Raw genomic sequence first — 22,051 nt, forward strand, 5'->3', positions numbered from 1 at the left:
TTGAGAGAGATGGAAGATTGCCCAAATGGCCAATAACTACAAATTCTGGGCCAGAACCACTCCTTATGTGGTAGACAGGTTACCTAATGCTTACCACTCCCACTGATAAGCTAGAAGGCTTCCCTCCAACACAGAAAGGCTTGGGGGGCTCAGAAGCTTACAAACAGTCCTGGATACAGCAAGTCTGTATCTGGAACACTAGTTACAGGAAAGAAAGGAGAAAGGCTTGTGTATAATATATATTAGATATATATATATTAGATATATATATATATATATATATATATATATATATATATGTGTGTGTGTGTGTGTGTGTGTGTGTATATATATATATGTGTGTGTGTGTGTATATATATATATATATATATGTGTGTGTGTGTATATGTATATATGTGTGTGTGTGTATATATATATATATATATATATATATATATATATATATATATATATATATATATATATGTGTGTGTGTGTGTGTGTGTGTGTGTGTGTGTGTGTGTGTGTGTGTATGTATATATATCAACTCCAAAATCACCTTACCTTGGAAAAGGGGAATATTCCAGGAAATGCAAGTATCAGACTTAGTATATGTAAGTCTGTTTTTTCCAGCTATTCAGTCTGTGTTTTGGGACTTGCTGTAGCGGGTCCTGACATGTCAAATGGTTACCTCTGTGACCATCTGTTTGTAGTCTTTGCTGGTGGCATGCATTTCTCTAGAGATTGAAGTGTTGTTTGTTTACTTAACCGATAGACACTTCAAGACAAGAAGCCGTTTTATTGGGAAACCTGGGAGCTAAGTCTAACAAAGTGCATACTGGAAATGTGCAGAAGTAGAATCAAAAATGCAAAGGTTTATAGGTTCAGCTGTTGTGCTTATGACCTACTGGCCTTTGTATTTTGTTACAATAGATGAACAGAATTTGAAACAGCTGATGTTTTTAAAGAGGTTGGTTAGTAAAGATTTTTTTGAATAAAAAACTTAAATTTCATTGCTTTTATATTAATTGATGTGGCCTATAAACTTGTCTTCCCTGAAAAGATGGCATATTTTGAAGGCCTTGTGAGATCACACTGTGTTCTTTATGAGCTGATGGAAGTGAGCCACACACTGTCATTGTAACAAACCCAGGTATCTCCTGCAACTTTATACTGGCTGCAGTGGCAGGAGAGTAGGTAATGAAGATGAATTATCATCTCAAAATGGCCTGAAATATATGCAGGAGTTAATAAGTACAGCAGGAAAACATGACCGCAGAGTTTCACATAAATGTAGTCATGTAGTTAGCTTATGGTCTCTTGCTGGAGGTGATCTTGGCGATTGGATGCTTGTTTTTAGGGAGTATCAAGGGTAGGCAGCATTCTGAAAAGACTTACAAGGGTTACTAGACATTTTTAAAACCTGGTTTACTGAGTCTAACTCTATAGAGTAATTTGTATTGGACTGTAATGAAAGTGAATTTCTGTAAAGAAACTGATTGTTAGCTTTCTATGTTATTATGTTAGCAGCAACAAAAAAAATGTGTGTGTGTGTATATATATATATATATATATATATATATATATATATATATATATATAAAGAAGGATATGTGCCTGTTTAAGATAATCTTTTGAAATTAATGGGAAAAAACTCATGGATATAGACTGGCCAAGGAAAAGTTGACAGTGAAACAAAAGTCTCAACAGAAATTTTCACTGTGGTCTCCTTAGACGTCCTTCTAAAATGGGGATGGTTAAATAACTGTTGGGCACTGGGACTATTACATTATGTATTCACACTTTGTCATCTGCAGTAGTGGAAAACCATATGGCTGTTTTTGTATTAACACTTTAATGTTTTGAGTTACTGTTTTGCTCATCTATAGACTTGATCACAAAATGTTACTGTGTTCAGTTTTTCATTAAAGTTGATACTATTTAAAAAATATTTGGTATATTTTAGGAACACCAGAGTTTACTTTTGAAGATGAAAGACAGTGAAGTGGAATTGGAACAGCTGAGAAAACTCAAGTTAGACTCCTCAGTCCATCAAGACAGGTTAGTGACCATTGTAGGTGAAGAAATCATAAATGCAAGAATGGTGTTTAACATAAAGACCTGTCCTACTAAGTTCTCCGTGGCATGGCAAGGGCTCCTGATATCCCAGGAGTACTTTCTTCTTGGCGGACTTGACTACCAGTCTGTCCAATGTAGACTATCTCTACTAAACTCAGCTTTCCAGCTTAGTGCTGTGAGCACTTTTACTCCTGCCTGCCACAACCTATGCTTGGGATTGAGGACTTTAAACAAGCCCCAGATTGATTTCCTTTCTCTTGAATGCAGGGTTGAAGGTACAGAGTGCTGGTTAAAGTACTCCGGCTAACCTACCCCTGTATAAGAGGATGCAGGTATTGATGCAAAGTACCCTAGCCAGTAAGCATTGCCAGAGTGTTATTACATGAATTATGTCATGGCTGTAAACTTAAAGTATACAGTTTCTTGAATATAAACTGATCTTGTGTAGATTTTATTCTCACATTCTTGTGGAGGACTGCATCTTAATATATGCAAATTCTTCACCAGAGATTAATACCTTGCAGAAAATTTAAGAGTTTTCTCAATTTAGATCCATGTGTGCTGTGAAATGAGGAACAGTGAGATATTTCTTCATTCTGTCATGCAGCTTTGCAGAGTAACAAAGACTAAGAACTCTAGAGTGGATAAATGAAAATAGGTTTTGTATTATTAGCTAGTTGATAGGTACCTCGTTGTTGAATGGAAAGGACAGTCGAGACCAATTCCATCTATTGAATTTGTCTCTAGGTCAGCCAAGTTGGAGAAGGAGGTAGCTGTCTTGCGTGAGAAGATTCATCACTTAGATGACATGCTTAAGAGTCAGCAACGCAAGGTCAGACAGATGATCGAGCAGGTGAGTGGTATTAGTATACTTGCCTTTAAGCCACACATTATCAGCAGAAATCCCAGTGAGTAAATAGCTGAAAGTATAATAGTGTTTCTCCTAATTGTAGAGCATTGTCATTGTGCAAAGTGTTGCATATGTACTTGTGCATGGTGTTATATGCATGATACTCTGTATCTGTATGGCTCTCTGTCATATGTATGTTAGCTTGTGGTTTAGTGACTGCTATGGGTTCTGCAGCGCAACTATATTGGAGTAGCCTTGAAGATGAGTCTATACATGCCCTGAGTGGAGGAAGACACCCACCCTCTTTTAGTGAAAAAGGAGATCCAGAATTAGGAGAGAGAGAGACTTGGGGCAGGAGATACAGACAAACAGACTTGGGCCAGTTCCTGATCAAAGGATGTTTGCCTGTTTTGAAAAAGCAGTCATGAGTGGAATACAGGCTCTGGGTAATCTCACTGTGAATAGAAACCCTGGGAACTTGGAGAAAGTTTTCTGGAGAACTGCAGAATAGAGTGGAAGTCAAACCTGGGGGGTGTACTAAATGATTACAAAATGCATCCTAACAAAAATCTTGTGTGTATAGGAGAATTGAACTTACTGAAACTGTGCATTTTTTGCCTGAATTGAACTGCTGAGTTGTTTGCCTGAACTCTTAACGTGAGTTATTTGAAATGCACCACGACTCACGCAGTCATCTGTGTTATGTGATAACTTCACTGTAAATAATGAATTCTAACATTTTGGTTCTCTAAGTAAATTGCATTAAACAGGAATCATATGTGTCTAGTGTGTTGACTTGCTAAACTTGTGGTTGGCAGTAGGTACAATTTAACAGCAGTTCTATGCCAAATTGTCTGGATTTCATCATCACATTGCAGCCTGCAAGTGCATCCTTTTGAGTCAGTATCCCCTCCCGAAAGAAAGAACTGCTGATGTTTGTATATTGCTACACCTATCTGCTTAGAGAATTGAGTGTTTGCTTTCTGTGGAGATGCTACTTTCTTGGTAAAATGTGATTTATGCTATGGATAACTACAATGAGAATGTATGAAGTTGCTTCTGAGTCACTATGAGGGTAACAAAAGTGAATTTTAGTGTGTGAATTGTAGTGGGGGTGGAGTAGCAACTCTACAAAGAAACACTGTTAAATGAACTCCCAAAACGTGTTGAACAGATCCACAGGTTTTTCTGTTACATGTAAGCAAAGTGTCAAAAAAAGGAGAGAGAGACTGTGAAGTGAGTGAAATAATTGCTAAATCAAGTTTAAAACTGTACTGAAAACAGTGGTGACAAGTACTGTTCAATGTGTTAACAGAGTGAAATGAAACTTCTGAAAGGTTGAGTATGAAAGAAGAACTTAGTGAATCGCTGAAAACGTTGCCTAACAGTGATATGCTTAGCAAGTGAACCAAGGTGCTGAGAGAAGTGTCTGAAGGGAAGAAGTTGGGTCCTAAATTAGACAGCTTATTGCAAGAAATATTCTTGTGCAACAAGGGTCTAACCAGGAACAGAAGATAAACGAGCCTGTCTCACGATACTGAATAACTTGGCAAGATGAAGTTAGAACACTGAATTATAGAGTATAGAAATGCTAAGGCAACCAAGGGCCACTGTCATTAGCAGTTTTAGAACAGTTAGTTTTTGAAAGTGAGAAGAAAATGGAGAGTTTTATAAAGTTGCTGGCTTACATAAACCATCAAAAGAAAAAAAAACTGGTTTGTCGAAAAGACTGTCTGAAGTTTGTATACATATTGAAGTGGTGAAACATGGCAGTAAGCATGAAAGTACTTAATAAAATGGCAACCACATCAAAACAGACAAGAGCAATGTGACCTAGTGCTGGTACTCTTAAAAGAAGTCTGTATCAGACCTAAAGCTACCATTGCATGTTTTCAAATTGAAAAGGAAAAATTGTGGTAGGAGTTACAAAAGGGTAGTAGCACACTGCTTGATCTAAAATTAAGCATCCAAATGTTCAAGCTGCGAATGAGTTACTAAAGGCTCAGCGAAACCAAGAACAAATTTAGAAACTGCAAATAAACTCATAATAGTGAAGTGGTCCAGTTTACACAACAGAAATTATCTGAAAATGTAAGTGAAAGTATACAGTTGATAATGGTTGGAGGGGAAATCAAAAAGACTATATACAAAGAAATATAGAGATGCAGTAGCAGTGATTTAAGTACAGGTACATACAGAAGCTAGAGTAAAATACCCCCCCCCCGATGAAAGCCTTATAAATATGCTACAGAAAAAAATAAGCAAGTTCTGTTACAAAATTTAATGAACCACGGGTTACAGTTCTTAAGTTAACCAGTAACTGTAAAAATCTGGAGGCTGAAATTAAAGTCCAGAGCAAATCTCTGGAGGAAGCCAAAGGTAAGTTAAAAGTCTGTAGCCTTTGTTTTGTATCCTAAGTCAGTACAAGAAAGTCATACTGTTGTAACAAACCTGTATCAGGAAAATAATTCCCTCAGAAGGAAGATACATTAGGGTCACAAGATCAAGAACAATGGAAACCCTCAGAATCTGAAAGTTGTAAAAAAAATAAATTAATAAGCAGATACCTACTGAAGACCAGACTGGTATGTCAGATTTAACCACAGAACATACAGTCACAGAGATGAACCAGAGTTAAACTGGGGGTGTTTAGAATAGCTAGGGTATACTTCATGTTAGCTATAGTCCCATTGTGTAGTCTAAACCAACAGACTTGCCACTTATTTCATTTGTAAAAAAAAAAAAAAAAAAATAGGCTCAGTAAAAACGAACATTGTGTCAGTACAAACCTAAAACAAAGGTCAAGTAATAAAGACTGACAATGCATTCAATTTGAAACCTGCTGAAGACAGTTTTATTAGTGGAAGTAGCCAATGTACTTTGAGATGTACTTCATATGATCAAATAGATGTACAACAGGAATGAAACTGAAACCATTATTCTAAACATTAATTACAACATTGCTCGGTTAGTGACCTTGAAAAAAACTGTCCTTGCAGAAGAGAAGAGATTGAGATGCTGTGTATCTTTCCATCCTGAACACCTTGCCAGACAGTGACCAGCGGAGTACATGGAGGCAGATAAACTATTTATCATTGAGTTAATGGGCCAGACAAGGTGGGATCTGGCTGGCCAGTGTTGCACATCCCCAGAGCTGTCAGCTTAGTGGGGTCATGTTGTGTAGTGCCCCATAGTGACTGCAGTGGGGTCTGTGGAGCTGCAGTCTTGAGGCAGTTTGAAAGATGGATCTCCAGCTGTACAAACTGGAGGAAGCCACACACCCTGTTTTAGTAAAAGGATGGGCCAGAACCAGGAGGGAGCATCTTGAGAGAGACACAAGCAGAGCCTGTTGAGACAGAAAGAAACATTTGGCTCTTATGAAGAGGGACTAATTACTAGACTGGGAACTCTAGGCAGTTGAATTGTGGATAGAATGCATGGAAATTTTGAAAAGGATTCCATGGAGACCTGCAAAAGTAGATCAGAAGTTAAATCAGTTAATGTACTGAAGTGGATGCAAATTGGATTTCATGGTGTGAGTTTTTGCCTGACTTGAGCTCTGTGAGTTGCTGAAACTAGTCATGTTATATGAGAAGTTCACTGTAAATAAATAAGCAGCAGTAATTCTGAGTCCCGTGCTTCCAGTGTGTGAATTATCACTAATATATAAAGATTTGTAATGTATGCATGCGTTTCTCCTAACTGATAACACCATGAAAAGGGTGCTACAAATTCATGTCTTGTATATGGTATAGATATCTTTGTTTTTCTTCACTTTTAACATCAACAATATTTATGCCATTGACTCATCAAAGATACTAAAATTCCTAAAGCATATAGTCACCCCTCAAAACACCCTTAAACCAACATTTGTATTTAATTTAGTGTAAAATAAAGTCAAAGTAAAATAAAAAAATAACTAATGCTCATTCCACATTTCCCATTCACTACAGTCTAAAAAAAGGTAACTCTACATACAAGACACACAACCCCTGTCTTAAAAAGAAAAACTACACAAATAAATTCCTAGAAATGAAAATAGTTCATATTAGAATACAATCATTTAAAATCAAATTATAAAACGCAAAAGACAATGCATACTGAAACTAGTCAAGACAAAAATGGTGTCACCAGTAACACTGATCCAGTTGTATTTAATTTAAAATTACCTCAGAACTAGAATACAAAAGCCACCTACAACACACTCCATTCATTAAACTCTTTGCAAACTACCTAGAGCCCTGTAAAGAAGAAACTTAAGCAGTTTAAGTAACATATTGAAGTAAAAAGGGGCACTAACAAAAAACGCACAAAAATGGATACATGGAATGTGTTGTCATTTGGCTTATGAGATAAGTTAAATATCTTGTCCTGTGGAGTCTGGGGATTTGGTTTGTGGCTAATGGCTTCATCATTCTTGTACAAGATATTTAATGTATCACACACCAAACTGCTGTGTATTTCCTAACAGTTTATGCATTAAATTGTAGGAAATGTACTGAGACAAAAGGTTATTCTCACTGAAACATTTTTCATCCATCATGTAGAAGGGTGCCTGGAGGCAATGTATGCATTCAGTGAGTGCAAGGGTGCAGGTAGCAGATAGTCTGTATCCTATCTTCAGCTATGAAAGGATAATGGCAACCAGCACAATTGTGGCCTCCTTTCCAGAAGTCAAACTTCCAGGAATTTATAAATTCTGGTTCATCAGTCTGAACCAGTCAAAAGAGAATTTCTAGAAATAAGCTGTCCCACTGATCAGGCTGGGCACAAGAGGAGAGTCCTGTCAGTGACCTCAGTCACCTGGGTTTGACTAGCAAACAAGGAACAAAAAGGGCCCATTGTGATGATGATCTGGGATATTGAGCAGTCAGAATCCAGCCGTTTTTATTTTATATAGGTGCTGAGGGATGACAGGGGAAGGGACAACCATACTGCCGGAGTGTAACTTTACGAAGGCCTTGACATAGCCGTGGTCAAAGGAGGGTTAACCTTATGGCAAGTCAAATAAAGGTGGATCACATATTTCTGCAAAGTGCTATGTATATGAAAGCAAGTGCACAGTGTAACAGTACACACATGTACACTTGTGTGCCAGTCATAAGCCCTTGTCTAACATACTTCTCAGCCCCTTCATGCAAGAAGTCTGGACAAACCCAAAAGTAATGGGGGACAAAGACCCAAAAATAGGGGCAATTTTTAAATATTGCTCTTAAGAACTTGGAAAGTTGATTGAATAACATAATTTGTTTTAGCATGCATTTTCTGAAAGATATGAAGTCTGAAACTCAAATGTATGTCATTGTTTTGTGACTTGGGTCTTCAGTGATTTGCCAGAAAACCACAAATTTTATGAGGAACATATCAAAAACATGAGACAAAAGTCTGGGCAGTTGAGAGGTATGATGTCTAGGGTTCCTATTAGATGACCGAAGATGCATTCTATTGAATGCGTCTTGGTCGAACTTAAAACAACGAAAAGGCAAAATAGCGAAGCTGCTTTTAAGTGAATTCTTTCCCAGGGAAAGAATTCACTTGGCCGCTTCCATTACTTTGCCGTTTTCGGCACTGTAGTGCGATCTCGGAGTTGATATATTTAAGTAGGGGGGTGTATTATTTCAATTTTTTTTTTTTTTGGGGAACAGCGATTTTTTTCCCTTGGAAAAAAATTGCTCTTCTGAGCTTTCGAGATTGTAAGCTTTCACTTACATGGGGTCGATTATTCATCATTCACTTTTTTAAGCGTTCAGTGATATAATATAGACCCGATGTCTAGAGGGTTGGGATGTAGGGCATAACAGAAAACTCCTGAGGTGTGTTGTCTGTATATGTAATGGCCACAACTTTATTTGTAAATAAAATAGCACAAAGGTTAAATGACAGTATGGGCCTTTGGCCACCTAGTTCAACTTCTGAAATTATCACACATTAATACTACATGGAACTATTGAGTGAGAAAATTTTGACTGAAACACCTGCTTTGGTTAACCCATTACCCCCAATGTGTTCTGTAACATTTTTATATTCTTTGCCCCTGCTTCCTGCCAGCCATCAGCATGTTCTTTTCCCTTAGGTAGAGAGATGTCAGGAAGAAATCGTCCAGGCAGATGTCATGGATTTCAGCTTGATGTCCTAAATTCTCACCCCCATGTAGCTAACATGTGCTCACTTGAAAGAGAGCTTTCTGTTTCTTCTGACATTCCCATACACATGCCCTCCAGAGATTGTTGCATGTTGTAATCCTCACTGCAAATATAGGTGATGCAGCAGACCAGACCACCTCCCTCTTTCCATGGTGGGAGAGCCAGCATTAGCCACTTACTCACTTCCTATTCACCTCATCTCTTTATTACCTAGACCACTAATTGAACCCAGATCATCTGGGTCATAGCGAAGGCTTTAACCATTTACACCATGAAGCCAGCTTTGTATCTTAGTGATGTCCTTTTATTCATCTATTGCAGTATTCCTGACATAAAGGAGTTGCCTGCCAAGGTGACAACTCAAGGTCTGCCAGTATATCAAAGTCTTTTACTACCTAGGGTATGCTGTATATCTGATGTAAGTCACCAACAGACGTCAGCCATAAGAGATGTATGTGTGCACAACCCTCAGAACAACTTTGCTGCCAGTCGGATCGCCAGTCCCAGACATCACTCTGCTGTTGGAATCGCTTGCTTGATTCAGATAAGTGCCCCGTTGGGGAAAGCTTTTTTGTTTTTTTTTTTGTTTTTTTTTTGCTACCTTATCCTGTACTGAGGATAATGTCAACCAGGAACCCAGCGGAAGACTGCAGAATACTTTTATTTCTGCTTCTTGTACCTTATCTCAATGCCTTCAAGGAATATTATACCATATCTGCAGCATCCTATTTGTACAAATGTGAGTGGAAACAATTAGCACATAATCAACCAATTTACATGAATAAAAGACCCATTGAGACACCAATAAAATATTCCCCTCAACAAGACTTGAAAAAGGGGTGAAAAACAGTGCATAAACATGAAAACTATGCATTATAAACATACACATAACACACATAACACTCTAATTGTAATGTGTAAAAATTAACCTCCAAGTTCATTCCCAAAGGATGTACTGTTCTAAAATTGACAATAAATCTTGTTTCCAATTTCAATAATTTTTGTGTAAAGACATTCCCACTATATTTTACACTTTGTGGTCTGGCTAACACACACCAAAGAAAAAACTATCAATTGTACTATTATGTTGGAACAAAAATGTTGGGCTACTGGGCTGTCTAAGCTCATAGTTCTTATGTCCCCCAAGTGTTCCAGAATTCTTAATTTAACCTTCCTCTTGGTCTGTCCTAAATACCACTTTTTGGGAGAACAACCACAGCCCAAAATGTATACCATCCCATGAGATCCACAGTCAAAGTGATGCCTAGCTACAAATTTCCTTCCATTAATATATGTTCCATTTAAATTTCTTATCCTACTACACACCTTGCACCTTCCACATGGGAAAGATCCTAACTCACTGGTTTCCTGCTTATTTTCTCTTAAATTTAATAACTCCTTAAGATTAAGAAACCTACCAAATGAGAAGGTGACCCTGTTTGGGAAAAGTTTACCCAAACTATCATCTTCACTAATAATGGGCCGTAAGTTGTTAACTAAAGCTCTGAGGGTATCGGAGAAGGGGGAACATTTATTCACGAAAAATATGGCATCCTTTTCATACACAGGGTGCACCCTCCTTTCATTAAACATCACCTCTGCAGGTGTGGTATAACATTCCTTGAAGGCATTGAGCCGAGGTACCAGAAGCAGAAATAAAAGTGTTTTGTAGTCTTCTGCTAGGTTCCTTCATTTTGTTTTTCTTCAGATTTTCAGTCTTGAGAGTGTATTGTGCTTGTGTTAATGTCATCCAAGAAAGAGAAGTGTGACTGTGGAATACAGATTCCACATAAGGATAGTCATTCCCATTCCCTTTTTTGCCTCGGCACTCAGCACAATCACAAAAACTGCTCCATCTGTCAGTCCTTTATATTTCAAATTGAAAGGTCCAAAAACATTATTATGACCTCTTCCAAGTATAGTCCCCTAGTCCTTCAGCCATTCCTCCTGTTATATCTGCCTTTCTGGATGCTTATGCATCCACTTCCACTCATCCTGACTCAGCCTCCAGCCCCTGAAAAACCCGAACACGTACTACAAAGTACCCAAAGACTGCCATTTTCTATTCAAAGCCCCAGTTGCAGATCCTTCTGTGATGTCTGTTGCCTGTGGTAAGGCCTTCTGGTCACTGCCTTCTACCCCCCTTCAGACAAGGATAGCAGACAGTTGGAGAGGTTGGGTAAGAAAATCTATACCTCAGCCACCATGGCCTTCAGAGCACTAAACTACCAGACACATGACCAAGTACAACTTGGAACTCCTCTCTCTGCTTTCTAAACTTATATCAGACATGCAAGACACTGAAAGCAAGGCCCTGGCATCCTCCCTGATTGCCACTTCAAGTCAGGTATCCTGATGTTTATTAAGTGCACCTACGATGCTGTAGAAGCCACCTCTAGAGCTGCAGCTTCCTCTTCTGCCCTCAGAAGATTTGCCAGGATTAGGCTTTAGCCCCCTACCTGAGGACATTAGGGCAAAACTAATGTATGCCCCCCTTGGACAATGCTGCCCTTTTTGGTAAATGCTTTGAAGAACTTTTCAGATCTCTGCAAGAGAAAAGCAAGGAACTTAAAGACCTTAATTACATTCTGGTGTCCTCTGTGCCTAAATTTCACAGGAACTACCCTGTCTTTGTATGCAGTTTTCTCAAACTTCTGCAGCTTCTTCTCAGATGGCTAAGTAGCCCTTTCCTGATCAGGTGGGCTCCTCCTCATGGTTCTTCCAGCAGTCTGCCCTTCCCTCCTCTTTCCCAGCACCTTAACCCTATCCCATCCATCCTGGTAACTCATCACCCAAGATTCTTGGGTGTTAAGCATCGTCAAGAGGGGTACTTCATGGTCTGGCAAAAGGTGCCTCCCTTCAGGGGTATACCCTTACCACCAAAAGATCAGGTAACCCTTTTCCCTCCAGTCCTGCAAAGCCAGCTAGAACAAGGCACTATTGAACATGTTCCCCCAGGACAAGAGGGAAGAGGCTTTTACTCTCACTTTTACTCTCACTTATTTCTAGTTCCCAGGAAGGAAGGTCCTTGGAGACCCATACTAGACCTCTCCTATCTCAACAACTTTCTCGTTGTTCCCTCATTCAAAATGCTTACCCTGCAAACCTTATTTCCTCTCCTCCCTCAAGCATTCCTAGCCGCCACAGACATCAAGGATACTTACCTCCATATTTCCATTCAGCCCAGATACAGGACATTACTACGATTCTATGTGGGATCTTCGCATGATTCTATGTGGGATCTTCACACTATCAATTCTCGGCTTTGCTTTTTGGACTCTGCACTGCCCCAAGAGTCTTCACAAAATGTCTGGCTCCTGTGGTAGCCTTTTGCAGACTCCAAGGGATCCTAATCTTCCCCTACTTAGACAACCTTTTGATTCAAGCCAGTTCTCAAACCAAATTGAACAAACATTTCCAGTTGGCAATTGCCATTCTGCAAGGACTGGGATTTACCATAAATTTTAAAAAGTTATCCCTGGTCCCTTTCCAAGATCATACCTTTCTGGGTTGCAGATTTCAAACAAAGAGCATGGTGGTGTTGCTGCCACCTACCAAGGCACAGGAGATCTCTCTGCTCTTTGCAAAGATCCTCCCCTTAGATCAGAAATCTGCAAGGCAATTCCTAAGAATCTTGAGACTGATGGCATCCACCATCCTTCCTCTAGCAAGGTTACACATGAGGAAACTCCAGTGGTTCCTCAAGTCAGTTTGGTCTCAACATGCCCACCCTCTAGATTCCCAGATTCCCCTTCTACCATGTCTCAAGAAGGAGCTCCACTGGTGGATAACACAGCTGTCTCGAAATCCAGGCCTCCCCATACACCCACTGCCATCAACTCAAGTCCTGTTCACAGATGCATCGGATATGGGTTGGGGAGCAGCCCTAGATCACCACACAGTTTAAGGAGAGTTGTCACCCTCCCAGATGAGGGATCACATAAATTTCAAGGAAATGAATAATCCTTACCCTTCAAACCTTCCAACCCCTGATCAGACCAGGGAGGTTATGTATACACACAGACATGACAGTCTTGTGGTACATAGACAGGGGGCACCAGCTCCTACCTCCTTTGCAGACTAGCTGTGCAGGCCTGGGATCTAGTATGCCTCCTAGATGTATCCCGCCAAGTGATCTACATCCCTTCCAGTCAGAATGCTGTGGCAGATGTTCTAAACAGATCCAGAACACAAGCCCACAAAGGGATGCTTCACAGGGATGTGTTCCTGGACATTGTCCGCCAGTGGATATTCCACAGATAGACTTGTTTGCCTCCCCCTTGAACAAGCAACTCCCAAAGTTTGTGCCGGAGAACCTCATTCTTAGACATGGAGAGTGGATGCCCTGTCAGTCTCCTGGAAGGGAAAATTCCAGCATGCATTTCCCCCCTTCCACTTATCCAAAAGTCCTGCTGAAAATTCAACAGGAAAAAACAAAAATTGTGCTGGTGACTCCCTATTTGCCAAGATAGCATTGCTTCCCCCTTCTCTTTCACCTAGCCAAGGGCAATTACCACAAGTTGCTCCACAGAGTGGACCTACTAACACAGAACAAGGGCTCACTCATCCACCCACACTTGGGAGACCCTCCAGCTTACCCTGTGGGTGAGAGAGCCCTGATCCCTTTCAGACACCTTTATTCTGAGACTGTGCTTCAAGTCCTGCAGAAGGCCAAGAAACCTAATACTAGAAAATCTTACCTCTCCATATGGGAAAAGTTTTCAATTTGGTATCTTGCTAGAAACCAGGACCTGCTAACAGCAGACCACATATGGATCTGTCTTATCTGTGAGAATTGCTTAATGCAGGATTAGCTTACCCTTTAATAAAAGCACATTTGTCAGCTATCTCTGCAGGTTTGCCTGTTTCTCCACTCTTAGCTTCTAGGTTTGAAGCAAAACAATTCCACAAAGGCCTCCTTCACATCAGACCTCCCAGGAAACCTGTAGCTTCACCCTGGGACCTCAACTTTGTGCTGGAGAAACTGACTCAAGCCCCTTTTGAACCAGCTTTGTCTAGCTCCCTCAGACACTGTACTTGGAAAACTGTCCTCCTGGTGTCCATTACCTCTGCCAGGCGGGTATCAGAATTACAAGCCCTCATAGCATCTCCTCCTTTCCTGTGTTTCCAGAAAGAGAGGGTCTCCCTTCAGACCAGATGTTCTTCGTGTTTCACTGTTGCAGTCATTACATTTGGGTAATATGCTGGCAGGTTGCACTCAGTTGGCCTGATTAACAAAGTCTTGGGTCCTGCGTCAGATGCTGTCCCTTCTTCCATGACGTCAGGTCGTCAGGGGTATAAAACATGCATCCAACGCCATTACATCAGTCTTTCTTGCCGTTCGGTGCCCAAAGCAGAAGCAGTTCGCAAGTGCCGGTCGGCCGACTCCTGAAATTTTTGTTTTCGAGTTTCAGAACCAAAGTCTTCAACTTAAAGCTAAGTACCCCGTTGGGGAACCTTTTTCTTGCTCTTTACCGATGTCAGTAAAAGTTAATAATTGCATTATTTGTGGAAAGCAAATACCTCACAAAGATTTTCATTCGTATTGTATTCCTTGCCTAGGCCCTGACCACAATGTACTTTGCTGTCGGTTTTGTGCTTTATTTAATCAGTGCACTATCTGTCATCGGTACATTTTTGCCTCTAAATATTTCGGTTCTCAGTTTAATTATCCAGAAATGTCGTCAGTTAGCCATCCTACTACCGGAATTCCGAAAAAACGCAAAGATAAAGACAGAGACAGGCCGCCGAGGTCCAAAACTGCCGACGATGCTTCTCCTAAGCCAGTCGCCAGTTCGCCGATACTCAGTGAGGCGCTTACGCAGCCCCTGATACCCGCTTCTGATTCGCAGGCCTCTACTGAGACCCATTCAGAGTCCGTTATGCTGCGAGAGCCTTCACCTATGGAACCCGTGGATGTCTCTACCTTGGATGCGTCCGGAGCCGCTGTGCAGGCATCGGCTTCTGAGGGTATATTCAGCCCTACAGACTTGCATATTAAATCGACTCCACCTTCTTTACTAAGGCCTAAATCTCGATCTATGTCTAAAAAAACAACACCCAGGCCACATGTTCAGGCCTCTATGCCTAAAAAACAAATGATCAAAATGGCTGAAGATCTAATTACTCTAATCGGGTAGTCACCCCCCCCCCCCCAAAAGAGGCCTAGGGCTGAGCTTGATTATGAATCTTATGATCAGGTTTCTGTTTCTTTTGATTCTTCTAATGACCTGGATTTGTCCATGCCTACTTATGAGGATTCTGATGCAGAGGATTCCATTCCCTCTGCTTCCCCTCCCAAGGATTTTTCTTTTGGGAAAACTTTACATACCTTAAGGGAGCATTTCCACTGGGAAAGTCATGAATTTTCTGATTCAAAAAAGAGGCTTAGGGATTTCCTTCTGCCTCAGCATAGGCCCTTAGCTATACCTCCTGTACTAGACATTGTTGATGTGTTTTCAGAATCTAGTATGGCTCCTGATTCCCTGCCTCCGGCTCCTAGTAAACCTGACAGATACTACAGGGTTCCTGAGTCCCACAAGTTCCTTTTCAAAAATCCTGTTGCAGATCCAGAAACCATTTCTCAGGGGGCCAAGACCATTAAGGCTTCTACTGCTAAAAATCCTACCCCTTCTGATAGAGACTCCAGGGCGCTGGATAGATGGGATAAGAAGGTTTATACTTCTGCAACCTTGGCAATCAGGGCTTTAAACTGCCAATTTCATATGTTGTTTCCTGACTGTGGAAAATAAAGATTTACAGGATTTATTGCATTCTGCTGAACAAGTTGGAAAACATAGTTTGCAATGCGGTTTTGATTCTTTAGAGGCCTCCTGCAGAGCTGCTGTTACTGGGTCTGTGCTTAGATTGCATGCTTGGCTTAAGGAGCAATCTTTGCCTGATCATGTTAAAGCAAAATTGTTGGATGCTCCTTTAAATCAGGACCATCTGTTTGGCAATAAGGCTGAAGAAGTTCTAAAAAAGATGGAAGATAAAGCTAAATCTATGCAAACTGTGAAGGATTTCTTACAAGTGCAGCCACCCAGATTCAGTAAGCACTGGCCTACTAAAAATTGGTCCTTTCCAGATCCTTCCAGATCCTCTCAAGCCAAACCCAGACACTCCAAAAGCACCAGGTTTCAGTCCCAGGGGACTCTCAGAACTAAGCAATGGGGACCTCCACTTCCAAATCTGGAAATAACAAGACACCCTCCTATGGTAAACAGTCTCAATGACTTCCTTTAAAAATTACCAAGCACTTACCTTTTAGCCGCCCCTTTGGGTGGAAAGATTGCTCTTTATGCAAAGAACTGGGAACTTATAACCCAGGACAAATGGGTTTTAAATATAGTGTCCCAGGGATACAGATTTCATTTCCACACATTGCCAACACCAAACGGGTGGCCAGACCTGCCCCCAAATCAGTGGGCAGAGGCTCAAAAGCAAGTACTTTCCCCTTTAACAATGGGGGCTATTCAGCCAGTACCAGAAGAGGAAAAGGTACAAGGTTTCTATTCCAAGCTCTTTCTGGTACCCAGAAAAGACAAATCATGGTGTCCAATTCTGGACCAGTCTACTCTAAACACCTTTCTGGACATTCCAAAATTCAAGATGCTGACTCTTCACCAGTTACTTCCTATGCTAGGCAAAACCGCCTGGTTGGCAACTTTATATTTAAAAGAAGCATACCTGCATATCCCAATCGGAATTTTGCAGAAGATACCTAAGCTTCAAAGCAGGCTACTTGCATTATCAATTCTCTGCACTGTCCTTTGGCTTGTCTACTCCGCCCAGGGTATTCACAAAGTGCCTGGCTTCAGTTATTGCATTTTGCAGGCAAAGAAATATTCAAACATATCCATACCTGGACGATTGTCTAATTCAGGTAGAAAACCAGGCCATACTTCTAAATCATCTGGCGTTTGTAAAAAGGGTTCTAACTTGTCTGGGGAACACCATAAACAAAAAGAAATCACAACTGGTACCCTCTCAACAGATTATATTCGTGGGTGCAAGCCTTAATACAATTGCCCAGATGGCTTTCCTCACACCAGAGAAGCATATTCATTTGGTAACTTACTTCAAACAAGTGGCCACAAAAACACTGCTATTTGCAAGACAAATACTGCAAGCCTTGGGGTTCATGGCCTCCTGCATTCTTCTAGTTCCATATGCAAGACTGCATATGAGGAAACAACAGTGGTACTTAAAAAGTCTATGGAGTCAACATTGTCACAGCCCGGAAACAGTGATTCCTATCATACCTTGCCTATGCCTGGAATTCCTATGTTGGGCAGAGGCCTGTCATCAAAACAAGGGACTGTCATTCACACCACCCCCTGCTGCCCATATCCTAACTACAGATGCATCAGACTATGCATGGGGGGCTCACCTGGCAGGGAAGTGCATTCAGGGCAAATGGAGCCCAAATCAAATGCACCTTCACATCAATCTTAAAGAAATGTTAGCTGTACAGAATGCTCTGACAGCCTTCAAGGACTACATTCTTCCAGGACAACTAATGGTAAAAACGGACAACACCACAGTTATGTGGTATATAAACAAGCAGGGGGGTACACATTCTTACCCCCTCTGCAGACTAGCCATGGCATTATGGAACACAGCCTTGAGCTACCAAGTGCACCTACAAGCTCAATTCCTGCCAGGAAAATTGATTACACTGGCAGACGGACTAAGCAGAAATCTCATGGACCCACACGAGTGGAAACTGGAACCACGGATTTTCAACATGTTGACAAGCAAATGGGGGAGCCCAGACATAGATCTATTTGCCTCCCCTTAGAACTACCAGTTAGACAAGTTTTATACAAGGACTCCACACAAAGAAGCTTGGAAAGTGGATGCTCTGCCCTTCAGCTGGAAAAGCCTATCAGTCTACGCCTTTCCCCCACTGCCTCTGCTCTCCAAAGTACTGCTAAAAGTCAAACAGGACAAACCAAGAATGATCTTGATTGCTCCAGACTGGCCATGCCAACACTGGTACCCACTCCTGCACAGTGTGTCACAAATATCTCCGTGGCACCTGCCTCAGACCCCTTCTTTGCTGTCTCAGCAGGAGAACCAAATTCTGCACCCTCAGCTTTCAACATTGAACCTTGCAGCCTGGTTAATCACTTAAATTCACCCTTATCATCTCTCAGCAAACCTGTGATGGATGTCATCTTGGAGGCGAGAAGGTCTAGTACTAGAAAATCTTATGCTGACAAATGGAAAAGTTTCTGTGCCTGGAACCAATCTTTAGGGATGAGCACAGCAGCACTCAATTTACCTCCGATTTTGCAATACTTAACTGAGATGCTTCACAAGGGCCTTTCTTTTTCCTCTGTTAAAATCCATGCTTCAGCTATTTCAGCTCACTATAACACAGAACCACCCCTCTTCTCTCATCCCCTGCTCAAGCAGTATCTCAGAGGGTCAAAGAACTTGAGACGACCCAGGAAAGCTCCTATCCCTGCCTGGGACCTTAACTTTGTTTTGGAGAAGCTCACTCTACCTCCTTTTGAGCCAGCTGCTACTGCAGACTTAAAATTTCTTTGTTGGAAAACAGCCTTCCTTTTAACAATCACTTCAGGCTCTTATGGCAGTGGAGCCTTTCATCATCTTTCATGCGGACAGGGTATCTGAGGACCAATCCATCCTTCATGCCCAATGTGGTTTCCAGTGTGGCTCTTAATCAGTCCATTCATTTGGCAACCTTTTTTCCCAATCCACAGAACAAAGGGGAATGGATTCTGCATTCCTTGGATGTGCACAGACAACTTAGATTCTACTTGGACAGGACTAAAACTCGAAAAAAATCTGACCAATTGCTGGTAGCATTTGCTGCAGGGGCAGAGGGGAAGGCTATTTCAAAACAAACCATTTCTAAGTGGATAAAGCCATTGCATTCATTTCTGCTATAAGCACCATGGAAAACCTATCCCCCAGGGGATCAGATCTCACTCCACCAGGGCTGCATCTACTTCAGCAGCTTTTCTCAGAGGTGTTCCTGCCAGGGATACTCTAGAAGCTGCTACCTGGAGTTCTGTACATACTTTCACCAAGCATTACCATTTACCAATTTTTCTCTAAATCCAGAGCTGGTTTTGCCACTGCTGTCTTGCAAGGCATTATAGCTGGCCCTAATGCTGTATAAACTCCTCCTGCCAAACATAGCTTTGGGAATCTACCCAAATGTAATGACTGCAACAGTGAAACACAAATAACATAGTACGGTTGTGTACACTTACCATAAATGTAGATGTTCAAGTGTATTCATTGTTGCAGTCCTGGTTACCCTCCCTCCAGCCCCCTACTTTTCTCTAGCTATGCCTCTACTTTCTTTTACTATGCTTAAAAGCCTTTTTGGTGTATTTGCTTTTGGTTGGAGGTATATTTTTGTGTTTCTTTAATTTTATTGGCTCCCCATTAGGGGAGCACCTGACATCTGGGGCATGAAAAAACTGATGTAATGGCGTTGGATGCATGTTTTATACCCCTGACGACCTGATGTCATGGAAGAAGGGACAGCAACTGACACAGGACCCAAGACTTTGTTAATCAGGCCAACTGAGGGCAACCTGCCAGCAGATTACCCAAATGTAATGACTGTAACAGTGAATACATTTGAACATCTACATTTATGGTAAGTGTACACAACTGAACTTTTTTCCTTCATGCCCAGGCTAGTCAATGAATTGTCCTTAACCAGACTATTCACCTCCCCACCTTCTTTCCTTCTCCCCAGAACATTAGTACCCTTGATGTACACAGACCACTCAGGTTCTACTTACATAAAACTAAACCCATTAGGAAATCAGGCCAACTGTTTGTGTCCTTTCACCCTGTGGGGTTGCCTGTGTCTAAACAGACCATTTCCAATTGGATTTCCAAATCCATTATCTTTTGCTATGCTTACCATGATAAATTTCTTCCAGGCTCAGTCAAAGCTCTCTCTACAAGGGCAGTGTCTTCTTCAGGGGCCTTCCTCAAGGGGTTAGACACCAACTCTATGCTAGAAGCAGCTACTTGGACATCTGTCCACACCTTTACTAAACACTGGATTCCATCTCCAGATCCAGGGCAGGGTTTGCCAGGGCCATTCTCCATGGCTTCATAGAAAATTCCTCTGCCACTTCATCTTCCATTTCTTCCTGAGCTTTTATACTCCTTCTTATGTCAGGAATATTGCAACAAATGAATAGAAGGACATTGATTAGTTGTATAAGGACTAAGGGTAATGATAGATGTCCTTCTCTTTTCTGTTGCAGTATTCCAACCCTCCCTCCTTCCCCCACTTCTTGGCTTTCTTGGCTATATTGATCCTCATTCCCTTAGACTGTCTGTTCGCCTGGGGCCTCAGATGTTCTTCGTGTTTCACTGTTGCAGACATCACCTATGGGTTATCCCTGCTGTGGTAGCCCTTGGCCAGCCCGACTACCAGAGTCAATGTTTTTCTGCATCCGCTGCTGTCGCTTTCTGCCTGATGTCAGGTCATCAGTACTATAAAGGAGAGCAACCGACGCCATTACATCAGTCTTTCTTGCCGTGGAGCCTTTAGCAGAAGCAGTTCGCAAGTGTGCCGGTCGGTCGCTACCAGAGTTTTGATTTACAGCTGAAAACGTCTAAAGCTAAGTACCGCGTTGGGGGTCCTTTTTTTTCTTGTACTAACCGATGTCCAAAAAAGTTAACAGTTGTCTCACCAAAATACCACATTGAGACTTCCACTCATACTGCATCACTGGTTTAGGCCCAGATCACAACTTCCCCCCATTGCCAGCTCTGTGCCCTCTTTAATGCGAGAACCATTCGCTGTATTGCTCTTATTGTCACCAGGTATTTTTGTCTTCCATCTTCGCATTCCAAAATGGCGTCCGTCAGCCAACCTTCCATAGACATTCCGAAGAAATGTAAGGATTAAGATAGAGACAGAAAGGCCAAGTCTTCCTACGACTCTACTGCTAAGCAAGTCATCAGTTCTCTGGAATTCAGTGAGACGCTTTCGCAGCCCCCGATGCCCGATTCGATACCTTCACAGGCCATTCCGAAGAAATGTAAAGATAAAGATAGAGACAGTCCACGCAAGGCCAAGCCTTCCTATGACTCTACTGCTAAGCAGGTTGTCAGTCCTTTGGAATTCAGTGAGGTGCTTTTGCAGCCCCTGATGCCCGATTTGATACCTTCACAGGCATCTACCGAGACCCCTTTGGTGTCCGGTATGCCGCAGAAATCTTCTTCGTCTTCCAAGCCTTTGGTTGTCTAGGTTGGGTCCGGAGCCGCGACGTGGGCACCGACTTCCGAGGAGGCCTTTCACACTACCGATTCCAAACAAAAAAACAATGTCTTCTCTTCCGACTACCATTCCTCTTAGACCGGTGGATACTCTTAGGCCTAGAGGCAAGGCCACTCCCAGAAAAACTACCTCTAGCCACCATGTTACTCCTGCTCTTCCTCCCCAAACTCAAATGCTTATAATGGCAGAGGATCTTATCACCCTTATCAGGGGTAGTCAGGCCACAAATTCGAAAAGGAAAAAGAGACCTTTCTTCTAAAATATTAACAGAATAGGATTCTGAGGAGTCTGATTATTCAGATTATGAAGAGGAACAACCACCTCTGACATGAGAATTCAGATGCCGAGGAAATCCATTCCCTCTGCCTCCCCACCAGAAGATCTTTCCTTTGGTGCAACCCTTCACACTCTCAGGGACATTTCCGCTGGGAATCCCTGGACTTCCCTCAGTCTAAGAGAGTTTCTAGACCTGCCCCAGCACAGACCCTTGGCCGTCCTTGCTGTCTTAAAGGTGGTTGATGATGTCTTCCAGGAATCCAGTTGAACTCTTGACTCCCTCCCATCTGCTGCCAGAAAGCCTGGCGGGTATTACAGAGTACTGGACTCTCACAAATACCTGTACAGAAATCCTGCTGCAGACCCAGAGGTCATTACACAGGGACCAAAAGGAGCTAAGGCTAGTTCTACAAAAACTCCTACTCCTTCTGA

General features: G+C 41.7%; 1 protein-coding gene across 1 annotated transcript in view; it reads left to right on the plus strand.

The window, feature by feature from the left end:
- The window catches only part of TUFT1 (tuftelin 1), a 268,035-nt gene that overhangs the window by 150,679 nt on the left and 95,305 nt on the right, over positions 1-22,051 (plus strand). The window contains exons 9-10 of the mRNA XM_044080638.1: positions 1,946-2,040; positions 2,806-2,911. Coding sequence (XP_043936573.1) covers positions 1,946-2,040; positions 2,806-2,911 — 201 coding nt within the window. The remainder of the gene's footprint in view (positions 1-1,945; positions 2,041-2,805; positions 2,912-22,051) is intronic.

This window comes from Protopterus annectens, chromosome 8.part0 (genome assembly GCF_019279795.1).
Source record: "Protopterus annectens isolate FY-2018-M chromosome 8.part0, PAN1.0, whole genome shotgun sequence".
Classification (NCBI taxonomy): domain Eukaryota; kingdom Metazoa; phylum Chordata; order Ceratodontiformes; family Protopteridae; genus Protopterus; species Protopterus annectens.